We start from the raw sequence: 23,095 nt of genomic DNA, 5'->3' as shown, positions 1-23,095 counted from the left end.
ATTAAAAGGCAGGAGTCATAAATAGCTGCCACTCCCCCCCCCCCCTCGGCCTGTGCCTCTGGGAATATGAGTATTAACATGACTCGGAGGAGTCGCTTCATTTAAACAGAAATATTCCCCATTCAAGAACCACGTTTCAGTAAGACAAAATATATCGATATGGTGATCTGATATTAGTTCATTTACCAAAACAGCTTTAGATGACAGAGATCTGATATTCAAAAGACCCCCTTTAATTCTCCTATTTTTTTGCACTATTGCATTATTAGTTTTAACTTTAATTAAGTTATTTACTACAACTCCTGGGTTGTTTACCTTTAACTTAGATAACTGTGTCCGTGGGGCAGACAAGGTCTCTATAGGGTTCATTATGCTGAGTGACTGCTCAGATCGAAGCGCAGAGAAGTGTGTAAGACTGCGACTCTGCTCCCTGGTCTGAACTCTGGGTCATGGATTAAGTCCACTAAGAAACTGGGTCAGGTTCTTAGAAAGAAGTTCAGCTTCATCCAAAGTGGGATGGATGCCGTCCCTCCTAATCAGACCAGGCTCTCCCCAAAACGTCTTCCAGTGATCAACGAAGCCCACATTATTTACTGGGCACCACCTCGACAACCAGCGGCGGAATGACCAGGAACTTGACCAGTGACGACATGTACAGCATGTCGTCACTGGTCAAGTTTGGGAGGGGGCCAGAGAAAATTATGGTGTCCGACATTGTTTTAGCGTATGTACACCCATCCATCGTCAAACCGCTTATCCTGCACACTGGAGTCCATCCCAGCCAACTTCGGCCAATGGACAGGGTACACCTTGGATTGGTCGCCAGCCAATCGCAGGGCTAACACAGAGACACATAACCATTCACACTCACACATTTACAGGCAATTTAAAGTCCCCAATTAACCTGATCTCCAAAGCATGTCTTTGGACTATTGGAGGAAGCCGGAGAACCCGGAGAGAACCCACGCAGATACAGGGAGAACATGCAGACTCCACACAGAAAGGCCACTGGGGGGAATCAAACCCAGGACCTTCTTGCTGTGAGGCGACAGTGCTAACCACCACGCCACCGTATGTACACACCGATTCCAAATTAACTTTAGTTACCTCCGAGCAACGTAATCAGGAGTCATTACCGCCGACGTGAATTATAATCTTACTGTATTTACGTTTATCCTTAGCCAGCAGTTTAAGATAAGACTCAATGTTGCTCTGGCCCCGGGTACACATGTAATGTACAATGTACACATTGTGGGGTGTATCAGGGATGGCCAGGGAGGGGAGTATGTGAGTCTGGTGGAGGACTTTGTGCAATGGTGTAAGTACAACCACTTACAACTCAACACTGCTAAGACCAAGGAAATGGTGGTCGGAAATTTCCGCAGGTCTAAGCCCACTATGCAACCAGTTTCCATTGAGGGGGTTAATGTGGTAGGCACATACAAGTACCTTGGGGTGATTCTAGATAATAAACTGGACTGGTCTGCCAACACGGATGCAATTAACAAGAAAGAGCAGAGCCAGCTGTACTTTCTGAGGAGACTGCGGTCATTCAACGTCTGCAGCAAACTCCTCCAGATGTTTTACCAGTCCGTCGTCGCTAGCGTCCTCTTCTACACGGTGGTGTGCTGGGGAGGAAGTTCAGGTTCAAGTTCAAGTTCAATTTTATTTATATAGCACATTTAGAAACAACCTCAGTTGACCAAAGTGCTTAACAAGCTCGAAAAGCAGACAGCACAATGTACAATACAAAATATCTGACAGTAGAGAAGAACAAAGTCAAAATATCAAAGCTCAACTTGAATTAAAAGCCAATGAATAATAGTGGGTCTTAAGCAGGGACTTGAACGCTGCAATGGTCCGAGCTGTTCTTACATGGATAGGTAAACTATTCCAGAGGTTTGGAGCAGCCACTGAAAAGGCTCGGTCACCTCTGGTTTTTAACCGGGATCGAGGCACATCGAGGAGCATCTGATTAGACGACCTCAGTGCTTTGATAGGTGTGTGGACATGTAAGAGCTCCGACAAGTAGGAAGGCGACAACCCATTTAAAATTTTAAAAACAATTAATACAATTTTAAATTCAATCCTGAAACAAACAGGAATCCAGTGGAGGGTGGCCAAAGCCGGTGTAATGTGTTCGCGTTTTTTTGTCCTGGTCAAAAGCACTAGGAAGCACTAAGAAGAAGGATGCAGGGCGACTGGATAGGCTGTGGAAGAAGGCTGGCTCTGTGGTTGGTGCTGAACTGGAGTGCATCACTACAGTCGCCTCACTTCAGGACCCTCACCAAACTGCTCACCATCATGGACAATGGAAACCATCCTCTCTACAGTACTATCAGTCGACAGAAGAGTCTGATCAGCAGGAGACCTGCAGAACTGATAGACTGTATAGATCATTCATCCCCAGAGCCATACAACTGTACAACAACAGAACTCGCCAACCAAAGGTACCTCACTAGAAAAACCAGTGAGCCATGTTTACATTACATTACGTTACATGTCATTTAGCGGACGCTTTTATCCAAAGCGACGTACAATAAGTGCATTCAACCATAGGGTACAAACTCAGGAGAACAAGAAACAAGAAAGTGCAATTTCCTCAAATAAGCCAATTTACAATTTGCTATAGATGAGTGACGTTACAAGTACAATTTAAGTGCTGCAATTTGTTAGTCTTTAGTCGAGGTAGAGTCTGAAGAGGTGTGTCTTTAGTTTGCGGCGGAAGATGTGAAGGCTCTCTGTGGTCCTGGTGTCTTCAGAGAGCTCGTTTCACCATTTCGGCGCAAGGACAGCAAAGAGTCGTGATCTAGTAGAGTGTTTTGCTCTCAGTGAGGGAGGAACAAGTAGTTTTGCAGATGCAGAGCGGAGAGTGCGGGTTGGGATGTAGGGTTTGACCATGTCCTGGATGTAAGCTGCACCCGATCCATTGACAGCATGGTACGTGAGCACCAATGTTTTGAACTGGATGCGGGTGGCCACCGGTAGCCAGTGAAGAGAGCGGAGGAGTGGAGTAGTGTGGGAGAATTTCAGAAGGTTGAAGACCAGTCGAGCTGCTGCATTGTGAATGAGCTGCAGAGGTCGAATGGCGGTGGCAGGGAGACCAGCTAGGAGGGAGTTGCAGTAGTCCAGGCGGGAGACGACAAGAGCCTGAATCAGTACCTGCGCTGCCTTCTGAGTGAGAAGGGGACGTATTCTCCTGATGTTGTAGAGCGTGTATCTTTACACGATTTAATGGCTATGTTAGCCTTTTGCACAGCCCCAAACCTGGCTATGTTGGCCCTCTGCATCCCCCCTCCCCCGACTACTGGTTATGTTGGCCACCCCCTTTGCACAAACCCCCACCCCTCCCTCTCTCCACCCCCACGGAACCTGATGGTGGTAGCGATATCGCGGCTACAGTACTGATGCAGCCGGCGGTCACACTCGGACGGATGCTGGGGGAGATCGCGGCTACGCAGCGCGAGCAGGCCGAGTCCAACCGGCACTTCCTTGGGGGCGCTGCAGGCTCAGAAGGACCGGCAGACCCGAGTGTTGGAGCAGTTGGCGGCCCGGCCGGGTGGTGGTGCATGACCGCGGGGGACGAGGTGCAGTCGTACTAAGATGTTCGAGGCGATGGCGTGTGCGTGGCCGGTGGACGAGTGGGCGATCCACCTGTTGCCGCTCCTGACCGGGGAGACAGCAGCCCTGGGTTTGCCACCCGGGTCCAGGCACGTCTACGCCAACGTAAAAAGGACCATCATGGACCGACTGGGGCTCTCCCCCGAGGACCACAGGAGGCAGTTTCGGTAGGCGAGGCTGAGGCCGGGGGACCGCCCATTCGCGTTCGCCCAGAGATGCGGCCAACAGGTGGCTGCAACCGGGGGGGTGCGGGAGGAGCGGTAGTGGTGGAGCAGCTCCTGGAGGGTCTGCGGCCTGGGTCCGGTACCACCGGCCGGCGACGCTGGAGGCCGCCGTCACCCTCGCTGAGGACCACCTGGCGGTTCACCTCGGCGGTCAGGGAGAGGGCGGTCGGCCGGCCGCATCAACACAGTAGCGATGGGACAACCGACTCTATTATGCGACAAACAAAACAGAGACCGTGTGATTGCAGAGTCATGCAGTAGCCTGCGGTTACGTTCTCCTTCAGTAGCTGGTGCGGTCTCATGACAGCCCGTAACAAACATTTTAGCCTACTCAACATAACTACCAAGATGACGTGTATTTGTATGTGATGTTGTCTAATGTAGCCTATAAATTTCTTTACACAAACATCTAAGATGCACGAGAAATAAAGGCTCAATGATCGGTTGACAGCGCAAAATTGCCGAGACACCGCTTGATTACAGATTTGACGGTGCACGGTTACATTTGGTCTCGTTCAGCAGCTTGGTGTGCGGTCTCCTCGGTTGACACGGTCTCGGTCGCCACGGTGTCTTCCGGTCATTTACATAGCGTGCACCGCATTTGTTAACGAGTAGGCTACACACGATTTCAAGTTGTTTTTACATACTGCATTTATCATTATCATAGCCGTTTATCAGACTCTTACAATACAATACAATGATAATGCTGGTAGGTTTCAGAAACAAAGCCGTGACAGAACCTGATTTGAATGATAGTTCACATTCTGTAAGTTGCTGGGATAAAAGTGTCAGCTAAAAAGACTGAATGTAATATAAATGTAAATTATTAAATAAATATGGTCATTTATTTGAGTTGTGAATTGTTGTGAACCGTTAATTTTCATTCGGCAAGTGTTCGTTAACTTTTATAGTGCAGGACCGGTCACCTCATGACTTGCACTGTGCACTGCATTATAAACAGTTGTCATGCACAAAATAGCCTACTGCAAAGTGGTGTTTTGTAAACACAAACATTAAATAGCAAAATTATATCACAGCATTTTATTCGATGCACTTATACATGCAATGGCTCATGGGATTGGCTCTCCACGTTAGTAGTACAGCATTCAGTAATTGAGTCAACAGTCACCGGGAACAATCCGAGTAGCTCTCACGGTCACACCGCAACCGTGCTTCCACAACACTTCAACAACTCGGTTGTTACGGTTCTTTTCTTCTTCTTTTGTTTCTTGGTAGATGACTATCTCTGTAGTATACCGCCACCAACTGTACAGGAGTCTTAAGGTTCAGTCGTGTGCGATCAAGGTAGCCCATTTCCTGATTGATTCTACCACCACTCCAGTGGAGGCGCTAATGAGCTAGATAAGCCTACTACACACAGAAGAAGACCAGATTACAGACAACGGATCATACACCGATCGCGCGCTCAACCACACTGAAGCGTGAGTGATTGGTTACTGGTGTGGTTAAAAACTGGAGTGAGTCGGTTCATTGACGTTTGGAAAACCGATTCTCCCGGTTCAGGTACACGAATCAGGTTATTTAACCGGCTCTTCGGTCAGTTTCCCCAACACTACAACGAAGGAGGTCCCCGCAGTCGGTCGCGGCTCGGCACCTGCCGACCCCGCGGGCCCTAGCCCTTCCACGGGGTACTGATCCATCCTGCCTGACCAGCACTCTCCCCGACCTACAGAAGGCTCCTCAACCGCCAGGGCAGGAGTGTTGGAGGTGAGGGCAGCCCGGACACTACCGGTGGGAGTGCCCGGAGGTGGGCTAGACGGTGCGGGTTGCCGGGCCACCAGCACCCTCCCCTGGTCCAGGAGGGACGTACTGCGTTCCGGTAAGGATCCAGGGGGGTACACATCAGGCGATGGTGGATTCGGGCTGCACGCAGTCTATGATTCACCAGAGGCTGGTTCGACCAGGGACATTGGTGGAGGCATCACGGGTGATTATTAAGTGTTCGCATGGAGATATTCACGACTACCAAGTGGTGCCAACATTCCTCCTGCCATCCGGACCCTTGTGCTTACCTGTTTTTTCCAGCATTCCCCCAGCCACGGATTCAGCGCTGTTGATGGAAATCCGACTCCTGTCAAAATAAAATCCTTTTATATCCACGGAATCCTGCTGTTGTGTCCTACCTTTTGTTTTGGCTGTTGATATCTCTTATGGGCTAATGAACTTCACAAGGGGTGTGGCTTAATCTGGCAAGACTCATAACTTCCAAATAATTTGACCTGCCCTCACTAAACACATGTGGACAATGAACCCCTGAACACACCCTAATTTTTTTGAGAATATTTGAAGAATAGGGGGCACTGCAATTATTTGTTGAAAATCTGCCTTTTTGGCCTATTTTCGTGATTTCCTAGAGTTGTAAAAGGCCGAACTCCTCCCAGGGATTAAACCCGATTATTTTCAAATTCGCGCAGTGTGATCTTGAGGACCTAACCTTTAAAAATGTTCCCAGAAGAAATTATGTGTGTAGGGAGCATTTTCAAAAAAACACCATTCGGCATGAAAATTGAAGTTGTTTTAACTCAACCATACTTTATCTAATCTGCTCCATATTTATCATATAGCATGAACTTCTCACCCCTGTAGACGTCCATATGATCATCACCTGGGAAACACAGGAAGTTGAATGTTTTTTTTATTTTACACCCTGCTCCTCACAGGTTAATGTGATCCTTCGCAAATTTTCTTAGCAGAGAGGTAAGACCTTAATAATGCTTCATTATGAATATTATAAGAATCCGATAATCGGTGGCGAGAGGGTACATCGGCAAAGTTGATCCTTCGCCAAGAACAACTAAACCGTTGTTACTCTACTCCACAACATCGGATTCTTTCCAATTTACACATGTTTGATGAGACTCTGGGCCTGAAGAGATGTAAAGTTGAATCAAGTTATAGCGCCACCTACTGGTAACCCAGAAGTCACATTTTCTAGTATCCAGTAAAAAATGAAGGTGGTATTTAGAGAGGCTTTTATTTTGAAATAGTACATCATAATGTCCTGCTTAACCCCGGGTGACACATTGGGGATGCGTACTATACGTCTGAAGTGAAATGATCATGTAACTATTGATAGTTTCCTTTTAATTCTAACCTGAAACTGACCAAAAGTAGTCTTGTGATGGAGAATTTAAAGGAAATTATGGTATTATTGTATAACTTTGGATTTTTTCCTTTTAACTCTAATCTGAAATTGACCAGATGTTGTCTTGTGATTGATATTTTGGCTCATTTATGGTATTTTGAGAGGCTTTAATTGTGGAATAGTACATCCGAATATCCTGGTTTTCGCTGGGTGACCTTCGAGATGTGTACGATCAGTCTGAAGTGAAATGATCATGCATCATGCATCAACTATTCATAATTTCCTTTTAGCTCTAACCTGAAATTGACCAAAAGTTGTCTCGTGAAGGATTTTGCAGGAAGGTGGAATTTAAAAATGAAGTTTGCAAAGGTGCATTCCTGGCGTCGATCCTTATGGTTAACGACAACTGACTCTTGGATGCTTTGTCCGACAGCCGCAGGAGTTCTCGGCTGCGTTTCTAGCCGTCCGGCCGGTGCTCCGACGTGCGGAGTAGCGAGGACCCGTCCAACGCTGCTTGCAGCTTTAATTGTTTTTTTAGATTTTGAAATCCCCTTTTGTAATTTTCATTACAAAACTTTATTCACTCATTTATATAATGTAATATATAATATATATATATATATACTCATTATATAATATAGTATAATGAGTATATATATATATATATATACTCATATATATATATATATATATATATATATATGAGTTTTGGGAGACCAGTGAGGTAGAGTTGGTGCCAGGTGCTTGGGTCAATGAATGCCTGTGGCCAACGCTCAAAGGGAAGGCCTTGGAGACTGCTATAAAGCAGAAAGTATGTCATACATGTTGGTGAAGTTTGTGTTCCGTCTTACGTCTGATTTTGATACTTCCTGTTTTATTGTGGCGTCTAAACACCCTCTCGTTTCAGGTGCCTTGCCCTTCCTCAGGTGTCTCCTGTCGATTGTCTCCCCTGATTTCTAATTGTCTCCACCTGTTCCCTCACCTCCCTCATGGATACTTATTGTCTGCGTCTCCCTTTGTCCTGTGCCAGTGTGTCTTGTAGTTGTGCACGTCCACACCCGCGTTAGTATTGTGTTGTGAAAGGATCGTTCTATTTTGGTATTATTATCCTCTGATTATCCTCCATCACCGTCTGGTACGCTGCAGCCACAGCCAAGGACAAGGGCAGGCTGCAGCGTTTGTCCACCGCTCTGCAGAGAGGGTGATCGGCTGCAATCTGCCGTGCCTGCAGGACTTGTTCGCTTCCAGGTCTCTGAAGCAGCTAAAAAGATGGTAGCCGACCCCTCTCACGCCAGACAAAACCTGTTTGTGCCCCTTCCATCTGGCAGGAGGCTGAGGTCCATCAGGACTAAGACCTTCTGCCACACAAACAGTTTCTTCCCGTCGGCAGTCGGGCTCATCAACAGAGCCGGACCCCCACTGCCTGACTATAACATTCCAACGGTCACTCCCCTTCACACTGCACATGTCACTTTAACTGTAATTTTTCACTTTGTCGTCACTCGTCACTTTGTTACTTGTTCTCTAGTGCACTTTATGCTTAATATTTTTTAACTTTTTTAATATTTTAAATTTAACTAACTTTATTCTCTTGTTTTATACTAACCCATAGCCTTATTCTACTAACCCATTGCATTAGCATTTCATTTTACTTTATTTTATTTTACTTGTGCACTGCTGTCTTGTTGTCTATTGTTACACTGTCACGCACCAACCGCCAAGACAAATTCCTTGTATGTCTGACATATTTTGGCAATAAATGTTTCCTGATTCCTGATTCCTGGTTAATATTTAGTCAATCTGTAAAATAAAATAGAACCCAAATTCCAAAACAGTTGGGACGCTGTAAAATGTAAATCAAAACATAATGTAAATTGTTTTCAAATCACTTATATAAAATGTTTAATTGTAGATAAACTGACTGTTGAAACGGAGAAATTTTTAATTTGATGCCACCAACACATCTCAAAAAACTCAGATTAAACCTCAAAAAAGGTTATGTTTACCTCTGTTTTGCATCACTTTTTGTTTTTACAACACTGTTTTATGCAGCTAAACCTAATTTCAATATAATATCTTTATAGACCAAGTAGCCGACACTTATCTGACGGATAGTGAGGATGAGTCAGGGCTACAGCAGCATACAAACGGTTTACCTGATGCTCCACCAATCAGCCCACCAAAAACCCGGACAACTCCCCATCAGAGAAAAATCCAAAAATCAGACGTTAGGAATAATGGGAAACTCGAGAACCATGACATTGTTATTTACACGTGTACGTAAACTTTTGACCACAACTGTATATCTATATAAATATATAGATATAGATAAACATAAATCAGTTATAAGAATCCCAACGGTAGTTAAAATGTTTTGTATTCTATCAGCAATGCACTCTTATTAATTCTGATTTATCTCTGTCCTGTTTACATAAGCTGTCCAGTTCCCCCTGAAACAAGGACATTCATTCCCCAGAAGGCCACAAGACAGTTCACTAAGTGGGATCTGCAGCAAGACACCTGCAAGAGTTGACTGTAAGAGACCTAGTTGCAATGTGTTAAATAATTGAGTTACATTTTCTGTTTCAACGTGATTTCAATGGATTTTCCTATCCTAATGAACATGTCTTTTTGTTTGTTAACTCACTGAAGTGATGAACGTAACCTAACTCTGTCTGCACTGTAAATATGCAAATGGCTGGCAGTAGATGCTGAACTTACATTAACTCAGTATTTATGTTTGGCTGAAAGGAGTTTTTTAATTTTTCTACCCAAATCTAAGATCCTGATCATGCAAATCCATGGCCTCAGCCAGTGCCTGTGTCTGTGCCATCCTGGAGCCATGAGGCCCTATTTGAAACTACATGTCAGGAAGCTGAATGGTCAATCGTCAAAAAAGGCTTTCAAAAGCAAAAGGCCAAGGGGCAAAAACAGAGACAGGAACCAGGAACTAGGAACAGGGACTTCCATACATTGAACAATGACGCAACAAGTGACAACAGACACACATGGCTTAAATACACAAGGGAGGTGCAGGTGATTGGACACAGCTGGAAACAATCATGACATGACAGATAATCACAGGGGAAGACAGGACAAGGCAGGAAGGGATGTGACCCAGGGAGAACAGAGGAAGGAAACTACAAAATAAAACATAAAACACAAACAAAAGACATGAACCCAAACCGTGACACTACAAACTGTAAGTGCTAGAGCATTCATGTATTGTTTTGGGGTTTATCCTGAATGTATTTAGTAGTGGTGGTACATCGCTGTTTAAAAAAACCTTTCCTCCTAAAAGGAAAAAAGGGGGGGACAGCTCCGTCTCATCTTTTTAAAAATGAACATATTTTGTTGCATTTTTGATGTTTCCTATTCAGGTCAATTTACACACACATTTGTATAATTGTAAACCTTGTCATTGTCAAATATACACTTGAATGGACATAAAACATTTAGGTGTGAATACAACCTAAATCCCTAAAACACAGAGTTGAACTCTCCTTTATATCAAATGACTTCATTCTGTTTTATGAATGGGAGCCAAATTATGTAATTCATCACCTAAAACCCCCAAATCCATCAACTTTTAATTCTTGTGTATGTCATATTTTACATATTTCTTTTTCAGCATTAAAATGCGGCAAATGGCGAGCCCAAGTCCTTGTAGCTCCATGAACAACTAACGTTGATTAATGCAATAACATATTGCAAATTTGAGAGTGTAAAATATATTGATAATATAAAGACTGCAAAATCTGAATTAAAGTTGTATTAAACTTTGTGTAATTTGTTTGGCCGTATTCTCTGTTCCTCAATGGGTTTTTATTTCTTTAGTCTGCCTTTGTGAAAAGGTAAAACATTATACTGGGTATTTCTATATTTCCTCTATATTTTAAACACAATATTTTAAATTTGTGTTACTAATTAACAGAAAAAAACAAGTATTAGTTTCAAGTACAAGTTTCAGCTGGTAAGACACATGACAAAAATGCCCTGTGGAATAAAAGTGGGTTGGTGTTTAGGTCTCCATGGCAATAAGACAGCCCATCATGCAGTACATAGGCCAGGTCTGGGCCAGCAGCACAATTGTAATCGGATATCGGTATTTGCGCCAGAGCTGGGCCAGCTTAGGTTAAGGTTGTGATGTTGTAGTATGTGGGCCAGAACTGGGCCGCAGTATTTTACAATATGTTTAAAAGCATCGGGCCACATCCGGCCCACTTATGTTTCATCTGACAGTCATGCTGTATATTGGCCAGTTTCGGAACGAGGACCTGGGGGTATACTGGGCCAGAAGAAACGCAATCATGTGGCCCACCATTGGATGATTTTTGCTATCTGGGGTGTTACCAATTTTGGATCTGGTTTAAAGACAGTTCACATATTGACAAATATTATGTCATAACTTTGCCTTTGGTTTCCTCAAGCTGCATAGTAATATTTCATGAAAATCTACATGGGCATAGAGGAGGCCAACCTAAACTAGGAACAAGTGACAATAGCGTGTTACCATTTATGGATCTGGTTTAAAGACAGTTTAAACATTGGGATGTCACACTTTTAGTGCCTGTTGAGCTGTAAACGGCCATTTACCGTAACGCCTTGAATAGTGGTGCATTTAAAAAGAAATGCGGTCCGCATGACCGCAGTTTTTCAGCGCACTTGTCCAGTTACTGGGAGATACGGTAACGGAGCTACAGGCCGCCAATAGAGCCAGGGACGTCGCATACAATCCCGAACCGGGCAGGGTTCCCCAGACCGGCCGGTCAACGCGCGGAGACGCGGGGAAGAAGCTACGAGCCACGCGTGGAACACCGTCATGTTGAAGGGGAGACAACGGGACGAAGACTCCGCGGTGGATGTGAAAGCGCCTTGTGAGGATGAAGCGAAGACCCCGAGTGACACCGGAGGGGAAGAGGAGGAAGGCAAGCACGAGGAGGAGTTGGACCCTAGAATCCAGGTATGACGCCCACCGATCACTGGTACCGACGTAACGCGTCAAGTGCCGTGTTCGTCCTTCTTGTTGTTTTACACGATATGTCCAGTTTCAAGCCTCCACGGTGCCGGTACCTCATCCACCCCTTCTGTCCCCGTGTGGTGCTTCTCATCCACCCTTCTGTCCCCGTGTGGTGCTTCTCATCCACCCCTTCTGTCCCCGTGTGGTGCTTCTCATCCACCCTTCTGTCCCCGTGTGGTGCTTTTCATCCACCCCTTCTGTCCCCGTGTGGTGCTTCTCATCCACCCCTTCTGTCCCCGTGTGGTGCTTCTCATCCACCCCTTCTGTCCCCGTGTGGTGCTTCTCATCCACCCCTTCTGTCCCCGTGTGGTGCTTCTCATCCACCCCTTCTGTCCCCGTGTGGTGCTTCTCATCCACCCCTTCTGTCCCCGTGTGGTGCTTCTCATCCACTCCTTCTTTCCCCGTGTGGTGCTTCTCATCCACCCATCTGTCCCCGTGTGGTGCTTCTCATCCACCCCTTCTGTCCCCGTGTGGTGCTTCTCATCCACCCCTTCTGTCCCCGTGTGGTGCTTTTCATCCACCCCTTCTGTCCCCGTGTGGTGCTTCTCATCCACCCCTTCTGTCCCCGTGTGGTGCTTCTCATCCACCCCTTCTGTCCCCGTGTGGTGCTTCTCATCCACCCCTTCTGTCCCCGTGTGGTGCTTCTCATCCACCCCTTCTGTCCCCGTGTGGTGCTTCTCATCCACCCCTTCTGTCCCCGTGTGGTGCTTCTCATCCACTCCTTCTTTCCCCGTGTGGTGCTTCTCATCCACCCATCTGTCCCCGTGTGGTGCTTCTCATCCACCCCTTCTGTCCCCGTGTGGTGCTTCTCATCCACCCCTTCTGTCCCCGTGTGGTGCTTCTCATCCACCCTTCTGTCCCCGTGTGGTGCTTCTCATCCACCCCATCTGTCCCCGTGTGGTGCTTTTCATCCACCCCTTCTGTCCCCGTGTGGTGCTTCTCATCCACCCCTTCTGTCCCCGTGTGGTGCTTTTCATCCACCCCTTCTGTCCCCGTGTGGTGCTTCTCATCCACCCCTTCTGTCCCCGTGTGGTGCTTTTCATCCACCCCTTCTGTCCCCGTGTGGTGCTTCTCATCCACCCCTTCTGTCCCCGTGTGGTGCTTCTCATCCACCCCTTCTGTCCCCGTGTGGTGCTTCTCATCCACCCCTTCTGTCCCCGTGTGGTGCTTCTCATCCACCCCTTCTGTCCCCGTGTGGTGCTTCTCATCCACCCCTTCTGTCCCCGTGTGGTGCTTTTCATCCACCCCTTCTGTCCCCGTGTGGTGCTTCTCATCCACCCCTTCTGTCCCCGTGTGGTGCTTCTCATCCACCCTTCTGTCCCCGTGTGGTGCTTTTCATCCACCCCTTCTGTCCCCGTGTGGTGCTTCTCATCCACCCCTTCTGTCCCCGTGTGGTGCTTCTCATCCACCCCTTCTGTCCCCGTGTGGTGCTTCTCATCCACCCCTTCTGTCCCCGTGTGGTGCTTCTCATCCACCCCTTCTGTCCCCGTGTGGTGCTTCTCATCCACCCATCTGTCCCCGTGTGGTGCTTCTCATCCACCCCTTCTGTCCCCGTGTGGTGCTTCTCATCCACCCCTTCTGTCCCCGTGTGGTGCTTCTCATCCACCCCTTCTGTCCCCGTGTGGTGCTTCTCATCCACCCCTTCTGTCCCCGTGTGGTGCTTTTCATCCACCCCTTCTGTCCCCGTGTGGTGCTTCTCATCCACCCCTTCTGTCCCCGTGTGGTGCTTTTCATCCACCCCTTCTGTCCCCGTGTGGTGCTTCTCATCCACCCCTTCTGTCCCCGTGTGGTGCTTTTCATCCACCCCTTCTGTCCCCGTGTGGTGCTTTTCATCCACCCCTTCTGTCCCCGTGTGGTGCTTCTCATCCACCCCTTCTGTCCCCGTGTGGTGCTTCTCATCCACCCCTTCTGTCCCCGTGTGGTGCTTCTCATCCACTCCTTCTTTCCCCGTGTGGTGCTTCTCATCCACCCCTTCTGTCCCCGTGTGGTGCTTCTCATCCACCCCTTCTGTCCCCGTGTGGTGCTTCTCATCCACCCCTTCTGTCCCCGTGTGGTGCTTCTCATCCACCCCATCTGTCCCCGTGTGGTGCTTTTCATCCACCCCTTCTGTCCCCGTGTGGTGCTTTTCATCCACCCCTTCTGTCCCCGTGTGGTGCTTCTCATCCACCCCTTCTGTCCCCGTGTGGTGCTTTTCTTCCACCCCTTCTGTCCCCGTGTGGTGCTTCTCATCCACCCCTTCTGTCCCCGTGTGGTGCTTTTCATCCACCCCTTCTGTCCCCGTGTGGTGCTTCTCATCCACCCCTTCTGTCCCCGTGTGGTGCTTCTCATCCACCCCTTCTGTCCCCGTGTGGTGCTTCTCATCCACCCCTTCTGTCCCCGTGTGGTGCTTCTCATCCACCCCTTCTGTCCCCGTGTGGTGCTTCTCATCCACCCCTTCTGTCCCCGTGTGGTGCTTTTTATCCACCCCTTCTGTCCCCGTGTTCCCAGGAGGAGCTGGAGCAGCTCAACCAGGCCAGCGGCCAGATCAACAAGCTCGAGCTGCAGCTGGATGTGAGGAAGTTTTTTCATTTAAAAGCACAGCCTCCATGCGGTGTCCATGCAGACTAGGGCTCACTGCATGTGACTGGTGCTGTGTTTCCTTCAGGAGGCCCGGTCCAGCTACAGGAGGATCCTCAGCGACTCAGCCCGGAATCTCAACTCTCAGGGCTCCCAGCTCGGCGTGTGCATTGACAAAGCGAGGCCCTACTATGAAGCCCACAGACTCGCCAAAGAGGTGCGTTTTGTATGTGCACAGACTCGGCGTCCTCCTTTCACATCTGATGTTTGCTTGTTGTACAGTTTCAGAGAGTTTCTGATTAAACCCAATGGTTCCACAGGAGGCTCTGGTTTGTGCTGCATTTGAATTGTTTTAGGTTATATTGAGAGGTGTTTGGATCCTTTAGTTCAGTGGTTCTCCACCTTTTTCAAGTGATGTACCCTCTACAAACATTCATTTTTAGCCAAGTACCCCATAAGCAGTGTAAACACAAAGGGTACATATACCCCCTTTTGAGAACCACTGATTTAGTCTACCTCTCAGTTTATTGAATGGCTATAGATTTACATCTGCATGACCTCAAACCCAACAACTGGAAGGACACATATTATAATAGTAACTGTTGCCAACAAAGATATTCACAAATGAATGACAAAAGTAAGACAACTTCCCATCTTTAAGTAAAACTACACTTAAAGGAAAATAAGACTAACTCAACAACATCCTCAGTTAATAGATATCATTTCTTATATGTGATGTGAATCTTGTACATCAGCACCAGCACTCATCCTCTGCAATCCACCAGAAGTAAATGACATGGAATGATTGTGTCAATGTCGCATTTCATGTTAAGATCTTTCTTTCTAATCTCTACATCTGTGAATATTTATTCTAAACCTTGGTTACCTAATTATCACAATTAGTGCGGTTTTCGAAGATATATTCCATTTTTTGTGTGTTGTGTGGATTTGTCTAAAACTAAACTTTGTTTTCTAATTGTATAATTGCAATACCCAATTGTTATATCCTTGAATAGGTAGTTGGTGCTGCTCATTAGGTGGATGGAAACACCTTCTGAGAGAATAACATTGTTTAGAACATTAATATTATTCTAGAAAACTTTCTCATTGTTCAGTTTCTGTGAATAACTACTTTTCTGTTCAGCTTTGTAATTTTTCTATGCATTTAATGGCTTCATAAGTGTGTAGTTATGGTTGTCCCAAAACAATGGGTAACTGTGTCATATTACATTACGGGTCATTTAGCTGACACTTTATCCAAAGCGACTTACATTGCATTTTTAACCCATCGTTTTTACATTTTCGCCCGGGGAGCAATTAACGATTAGGTGCCTTGCTCAGGGACACTTCGACATGGGACATGCGCCACCGTCTACATTGAATTGTGTTTGAGCCTTGATAATTCTTTATCCTTAGCAATGATGTTGTGTGTTTACGTATTGTCTATACCATTGCTCATGGGGGGTAGGAGACCTCACAAAAAGCATGTCCTTTATTGCTTAAATGTTTGATTGTCTTGACATAATGCGCATGACCTCAGTCCAGAGACAAAATGTTGGCTGATTGGGGATAATTATTTAGTTATTATTGTCAAGTTGCCGGAGTCTTCCTACTTTGTTGCACTTTTCCCCAACTTGAAAGAGGGATTGAATGTTCTACGTGGAGATTTAGGTTACTGGATTCCACTCAAATTGCTGAGGAATTGAATGACTGAGCCCCGGGCAGTAGCTATGTTTTACTTTTATTTTCAGGTTAGCAGCATTTGGTCTCTTCCTTTGTGATTATCTCAGGTACATTGCTCAGGCAATCGGGTAAAAAACCTTCAAAAACAAAACAGAAATGTCAGTCAGGCCGGAGCCGGGAAGGAGGACAAGGACGCAGAGAGGTTTGACTGCAGGAGATTTATTCCAATAATTCCTATATCTAATAATACCAAATACAAAAGATCCTTTCACAAACACAACACTAACGCGGGTGAACATGCACAACTACAAGACACACTGGCACAGGACAAAGGGAGACGCAGACAATAAGTATCCATGAGGGAGGTGATGGAACAGGTGGAGACAATCGACAGGAGACACCTGAGGAAGGGCAAGGCACCTGAAACGAGAGGGGGTTTAGACGCCACAATAAAATCAGACGTAAGACGGGACACAAACACAAACTTCACCAACATGTATGACAAGAAACATAGAACACACAAGTTCCCAGCAACATCACAAGGCAAAAAATACGCTTAAAAAATGTAGTCAAGCATTTTAAAATGCAACTATTTTCATCCAGTGCAGGACCAGCAGCAGACCGAGATAGGGTTTTAAAAAGCGGTTGGAAAGTTCCTTCTCTTACCGGCTGCCTCTCCAGACTTTGCGTAGGTAATTCAGCTTTGCACAACACTCCATCTGCCGTGGCTTATTCTTCTTCTGTGGTGTTTAACGGTGGCTTGCATCCTTTTTTGTTGCATTACCGCCATCTTCTGGCTCCCACCGCTTATACTTTCCCCATCAGCCCTGTGGCCCGCAAACATGTATAAAGCACCTTCTTCTAAGCTTACTAGACCCCCACTCTAGTACACTGTTTGTCTCGCTTCCTTTCATCCCTTGCATGTCTTTCCTCTCTGATATAACGTGTTACAGTTTCTGGTGCCTGGCAGTGCTCACAGAGGCCAGTTGGATGCTTCCCCATCAGGTGCAGTGTGTTTCGCGGTTGCTGTGACCTATTCTTAGTCTTGCCATCGTGACTTCTTCTCTCCGGTTTCCTCCCCTGAATTTGACACTGCTCACTTTCTTCTGGATTGCGTGTAGGTGTCTCCCCCTCGTCTCTTGGTCCCATTGTTGTTGCCATGCTCTGGTGATGTTTTTCTTGACGATGCCCTTTCCGTCTGCTTTAAATAGCGTAATATCTATTTGTACTTAGTTTTCCTTTAGTGCTTGTTTGGCTAGCTTATCCACCTTTCCTTGGATACCTGCATGGGCGGGAGTCCATAAATAAATAATTTCAACTCCATGTCCTACTGCTCTTAAGTTCATGCCCATTATTTTATGCACCAGATCTGGTCGGGCATTGGACCTTCCTGGCTTCAGGCTTTCAAGGGCAGACATGGAGTCACCGCCAGGGCCGGCGCTAGCCATTTGGGTGGCCTAAGCACAAATGCTTGGTGGTGGCCCCCCCAACCAACGAACCAACCAACCACCACCACCACCAAAGGAATAACAACCATTCAGAATTTCTTAGTTAGGTTCTCTTTATTCCCCAAATAACTTCTAAACATAAATAATTTACATAAACAAACATGAAAAGAAATAAATTATATAAAAGATAAAATTATAAACACCAAATACCACCACAATTACTAAAAACACAGATTTGGAACTGAACATTGTAAACGCAGAAAGTATTCAAGTATATAACCGTGTAAGTAATAATGTGCACATTTCTTCAGTAAATAATATACATAAGTACAAATAATAATAATAAAGTGCAAATTTTAAAGTGCAAATAACCATACATAAGTACAAACTGCACAGTAGAATTTACTTTACCATCTCTATAAAAGAGACCATTCTGCTATCCGATCGAACTATATTACAAACATTTTCACTACCATCAGTTGTCAAAGGCCCTACAGAGGCACACGCCTGCATTTCCCAGCTGCAAAATCAGCTACCAGGTCATATGACAGTTTCTGAGCCACGTCCCCATTGATGCTGATGACACCCAGACCACAAAAACGTTCCTGCCCCATTGATGAGCGCAGGTACGTTTTCATTAGTTTGAGCTTTGAAAAGCTTCGCTCAGCAGAGGCAACTGTGACAGGGAGAGTCAGTGCAATACGGAGAGCAATCCACAGATTGGGATATACCTCTTGAAGCCGATGGTTATGCAGAAATGTCAGGATTTCCAGGGCAGATGTCTGTGGTGAAAGCTGAGGAAGGTTGATGATTTACTGCATCTTCTCAGGTCAATCAATGTCAGCCAGTCCCGTATCCGTCAGTGTCTTGTGGACTTCCTTGCAGTGTTTCTTCAAGTCCTCCTTGGACATTCCGTTCACTTTGCTGAAGTCAAGCAGCACTCCATATTTTTCTTTGACCCGATTCATGGTCCCAAACCTCTCCTGTAGTAACATGATAGCAGAGTCCCCAACACAATTGAAAAATGTGACTTCAAGCTTTTTAAGGGCATCATTGAGGGGCTCATCAGCAGCTTCTTATGCAAAGAGCCTTTTTGTGCTCCTGAGCCTTTTCTCCTTAAGCTCTGGTTCAATATTCAGAGCCTCACAGAGTTCCTTGGCAGTTGACACAGCCTCATCAAACCCAGATTGTCTGTATTTGGAGAGAGTCTTATTGCTAACGGTAACAGAAACGATAACGGTAACATAAATGATAACAAAAACGTAAATGATACCATAAAAAACAAATGATAATAAAAACGGTAACGGTAACAGAAACTTCGGGCGGCCCGCGGACGAGTACCGAATACGGCCCACCGGCGATCCGTGCGGATATTATGAGCGCGAGTATATGTGGCCAGCCGGCCGCCCGTTGACCGCTAGCAACGGTCCTCACAAGAAAAAGTTTGGGGACCCCTGATTTAAAACATTGTCTTACCTGAGAGCAACGCGCGAGCATCATCGCGCTGTCTCTTCTTTTTTCTGCCCCCGACTCTTGATGCCTTTTCGAAGCCATTTCAAAGCTGTCTGCCACATTTGAGATTTGAGGAATAATCGAACAAACCACTGGGAGGTGGGGGGAGGCGGGGGCGCACAGGAGGTTCCCCTTTTTCTCCACTAATTTGGTCTTGGCCTATTACTTTTGTATTGCTTTTGCATATTAACACGCTTTAGACATATTTTATTTGTTATTTATACTAGTAGCCTACTGTGATGATTTTTCACGTCCCAGATTTTTTGATGCCCCCCCAGGCACTTGGTGCCCTACGCGCAGTGCGTGATGTGTGTGTGCGGAGCGCCGGCACTGGTCACTGCCAACAATTACTTTGCCTGGTTGTTTTGTTGTTTCTTGTAACATGGGATCGCTACAGCAGCTCCTGCTTGGTCCGTATCCGGGTCTTTAGATCCATCAGTAAACACCTGCACATGCTCTGCATATTTACTGTCTGTGCATTCATAGAACTCACACGGTCAGGGTTCTTTCTTCTTACCTTACTTTGCAACAACTCCATGTCCACCTCTGGTTCCTTAAGCAACCACACAGGAGTTATTGGCCAAATGACAGTAGGTGTTGTGTATGTGGAGGAGAGAGGACCCAAACGCAAGGGCATGTAAAGTCTGTTTTACAGTATTTCACAAATGCTAAAACACTAAACCCTATTCTCTGGACCCAATGCTCAGTGGCCTAAACCCATTTGTCGAATCAGTCACTCTGTAGGCAAAACCTTTAACAAGTTCAGGTAGTTAAGACACTGTTTGCAAATCTCATCCACTCTTTTTGCAAAACTCTAAACACATTCTCACTCACTAAACCATATTTTGCACTGTTGCAAAATGGTATCTACATGTGGCAAAAGTTAAACACAACTACAACACAGCTGTCATCGTTTACACACAACAACTCAAAATTGTTCACACTTGTTTCTAATGATGTGATCAAATCAGTTGTCTAGAATATAAGCCAGTTGAGAGTAGACCGGTTGCCCAGGTATGTTGAATGTTGATAACAACAATGGATGGACACAATGTGAGAGGCAGAGGAGGAAGAGTACAAGGACGACGAAGAGCAAGACAAAAAATAGTCATTTCAGATCAAATTCGGGCAACTGTGATAGACCATGTTCTTGTCCATGGAAAGACAATGAGGGAAGCAGGACAAAGAGTACAACCCAATTTGAGCAGATTCTCTGTGGCCACCATGATCAGGACCTTCAGGGAAGAGAACAGGTAAATGTATTGTTTTTCTCATTTCTGCGACTAAAAGTTTACTGTATACATTTGATACAGAACATCAGTTTTTGACAAGAGAGGGGACTGGGGAGAAAAGAAGAAAAAGATTTACAATACATGTCCATTTCTATTGTTACTGTATGTATACATTTGTAAGAGCATTTTCCCTTTTGTAGAATTGCAAGACTACCGAATGAGGGTGGAAGGACTCCTTTGTTCACCCAACAGCAAGAGCTTCTCATTGTTGATATGGTTTGTCAACACAATGCCATCCGACTGCGTGAAATACAGCAAAGAGTTGTAGAAGACAATGTAAACTTTGAACCAATCAACAGTGTCAGCCTTTCTACCATTGCCCGTGTCCTCCATCGCAACAGGGTACGCATGAAGCGGGTGTACAGAGTACCCTTTGAGCGCAATTCAGAAAGGGTCAAAGATCTACGATATCAGTATGTGCAAGTAGGTTTAGCCTACACTTACGCACTGACTGCAGTACTCGTCTCTAGCCTACCGTTATTGTCCTATACTGTTACTGTAACTGCACTATATCTTAGTGCATGTAAATCAGGAGTGCATATAAATACACTTTTGCAGAAATATGTCTAACACTTACTAAACTATTTATCTCTTTTACGTATAGAGGGTTTTTGAAATGGATTCCATGGAAAGGCCCCATGAATACATTTCTGTAGATGAAGCAGGGTTCAATCTGCCGAAGACGAGAAGGAGAGGCTGGAACATAATTGGCCAACGGGCCATTGTGGAAGTCCCTGGCCAGCGTGGTGGCAATGTCACCCTATGTGCAGCCATAAGCCCCCCCATTGCTTATGGCTGCACCATATCCGATCGATATGGTGCAGCCATAAGCAATGGGGTGTGTCAGCAGGATCATCAGCAGGCAGTGCATCCTGTCTATGTTGTGGTTGGGGACAATGTCAGCTTTCACCGTAGTGTCAGAGTACGCGAGTGGTTCAACATCAACCAGCAATTCTTAAATGTTTGCCTTCCACCATGCAGCCCTTTCCTCAACCCAATAGAAGAGTTTTTCTCTGTGTGGCGATGTATACAAGGGTACATCTTTTACAGGCAATGGAATTGGCCTGTGGTAATATGGGTGTGGAGAGTTGTCAAGGCTGGATCCGGCACACGAGAGGGTTCCTCCCCCGTTGCCTAGGAAGGGACAACATTGCTTGTGATGTGGACGAAGTCCTGTGGCCGGACCCAGCACAAAGACAGGATGCTGAGGCAGAATAAGTCTCATTGATTCTGATTTTGCAATACAGTAACACAATATTTTGTGTAGTACGCTTTTCATTTTGAGTTGTCTGTTCTTTGGGCTCACTGAGTTGTGAATTATTTTATTTTAATTTTCTATATGCAATAAACATTTTTTCTCTAACTACATGCCATGGACGCCGTGTTCTCATTTTTTTGATGTAATGTCTAATGAAAACCGATGTGTTTATATATTGACTGGCTGGGTTTATGTTTTGAAAGCATAGTTTGATTCTGAGCAAAGTTCAAATGGTTTTGAGGCAAGTGTTTGATTTTGCCACAAGAATCCGGGGTTTTGTGAACGTAGTTTAAAGACTGGGTTTTGTGTTTAAAGTTTTGAGAATCTGGGTGAAGGTTTCAAGAAATGTGTCTTAGCAATTGTGAAATACTGTGATCAACAGTCAATCAACTTGAATGTCCAAGGCCAAATGGAACTAAAGTAGCCACAAGGTGGTCTCAAAAACAAAATGGCACTAAAGGCTTAACAGAAGGTGCGGGCGCTGGGCCGGTTACGGAGAATCCCGGTGAGTGCAGGGACGGATTCCAGGGAGAGGGAAGAGCGCTCCAGTCAGCAGGACATCCTCGTCAAACAGGAGACTGGGTGGAACAGAGGTTAGGACTCGGATAACAAAGTACAGCACAAACCGTCAGGACACGGCAGGCGATACGGGCCGGGACAGCACAGGTACGTCAGGTGCGTAGTTAATACTCTGGCAGAGAACAAGGGGAAGAGGCAGGCTAGAAATACAGCATCTAATTGCAGAAGGTAGGAACCGGTGAGGGGAAGAGAGGCTGACGAGATGAGAAGCGCGCGTGTGCGTGTGTGTGTGTGTGTGAAGTGAAGAAAGGGTTGGAAAAGGAAAAGAGGAGGATACCCGGTTCATGACAGTAGGGATAAGCTCTATCAGCTACTCCTAAACTTTTTGCTGCTGCTCCTCCTATTCATCCAAAACTCATCCAAAAATTCATTGTCTTTGGTCCTTTGTGCCTTTCCCAGCATGCCTGTACCATTTTTTTAGCAGGGTGATCTTCTTTATGACCTCTCAGGTTTATCCAATAATTAACCATCAGCTGCTTTCTGCGATGACACAATGGCGTTTCTCCAGTCTCTACTTGGATGGAGATGTTCTTGCTGCACCGATACAAATTCTCAGGGTCCTGGTCTGGTCTAACATCTAGTTGTTTAAGTGCAGTTTCTGATGCTGACCCATATGCTATACACCCATAATCTAGTCTGGACTTTAGCGCTTTGTACATGTGAATCATGGCCGCGACCTCTGCTCCCCAAGCCGTTCCCACCAGACATCTTAATATATTTATAACTTTTTTGCACTTATTACTAACATTTTTTATGTGGTTTTTCCATGTTAATCTGTTGTCAAACTGAACTCCTA

General features: G+C 45.8%; 1 protein-coding gene across 1 annotated transcript in view; it reads left to right on the top strand.

Moving 5' to 3' along the window:
- The first annotated feature begins 11,643 nt into the window (after positions 1-11,643).
- Positions 11,644-23,095, top strand: part of sh3bp5lb (SH3-binding domain protein 5-like, b) — a 48,711-nt gene continuing 37,259 nt past the window's right edge. The window contains exons 1-3 of the mRNA XM_040188998.2: positions 11,644-11,914; positions 14,459-14,521; positions 14,616-14,744. Of these exons, the coding sequence (XP_040044932.2) occupies positions 11,774-11,914; positions 14,459-14,521; positions 14,616-14,744 (333 nt within the window). The 5' untranslated portion in view covers positions 11,644-11,773. The remainder of the gene's footprint in view (positions 11,915-14,458; positions 14,522-14,615; positions 14,745-23,095) is intronic.

This window comes from Gasterosteus aculeatus, chromosome 10 (assembly GCF_964276395.1).
Source record: "Gasterosteus aculeatus chromosome 10, fGasAcu3.hap1.1, whole genome shotgun sequence".
NCBI lineage: Eukaryota > Metazoa > Chordata > Actinopteri > Perciformes > Gasterosteidae > Gasterosteus > Gasterosteus aculeatus.
This window is presented reverse-complemented; position numbering and strand designations above follow the sequence as displayed.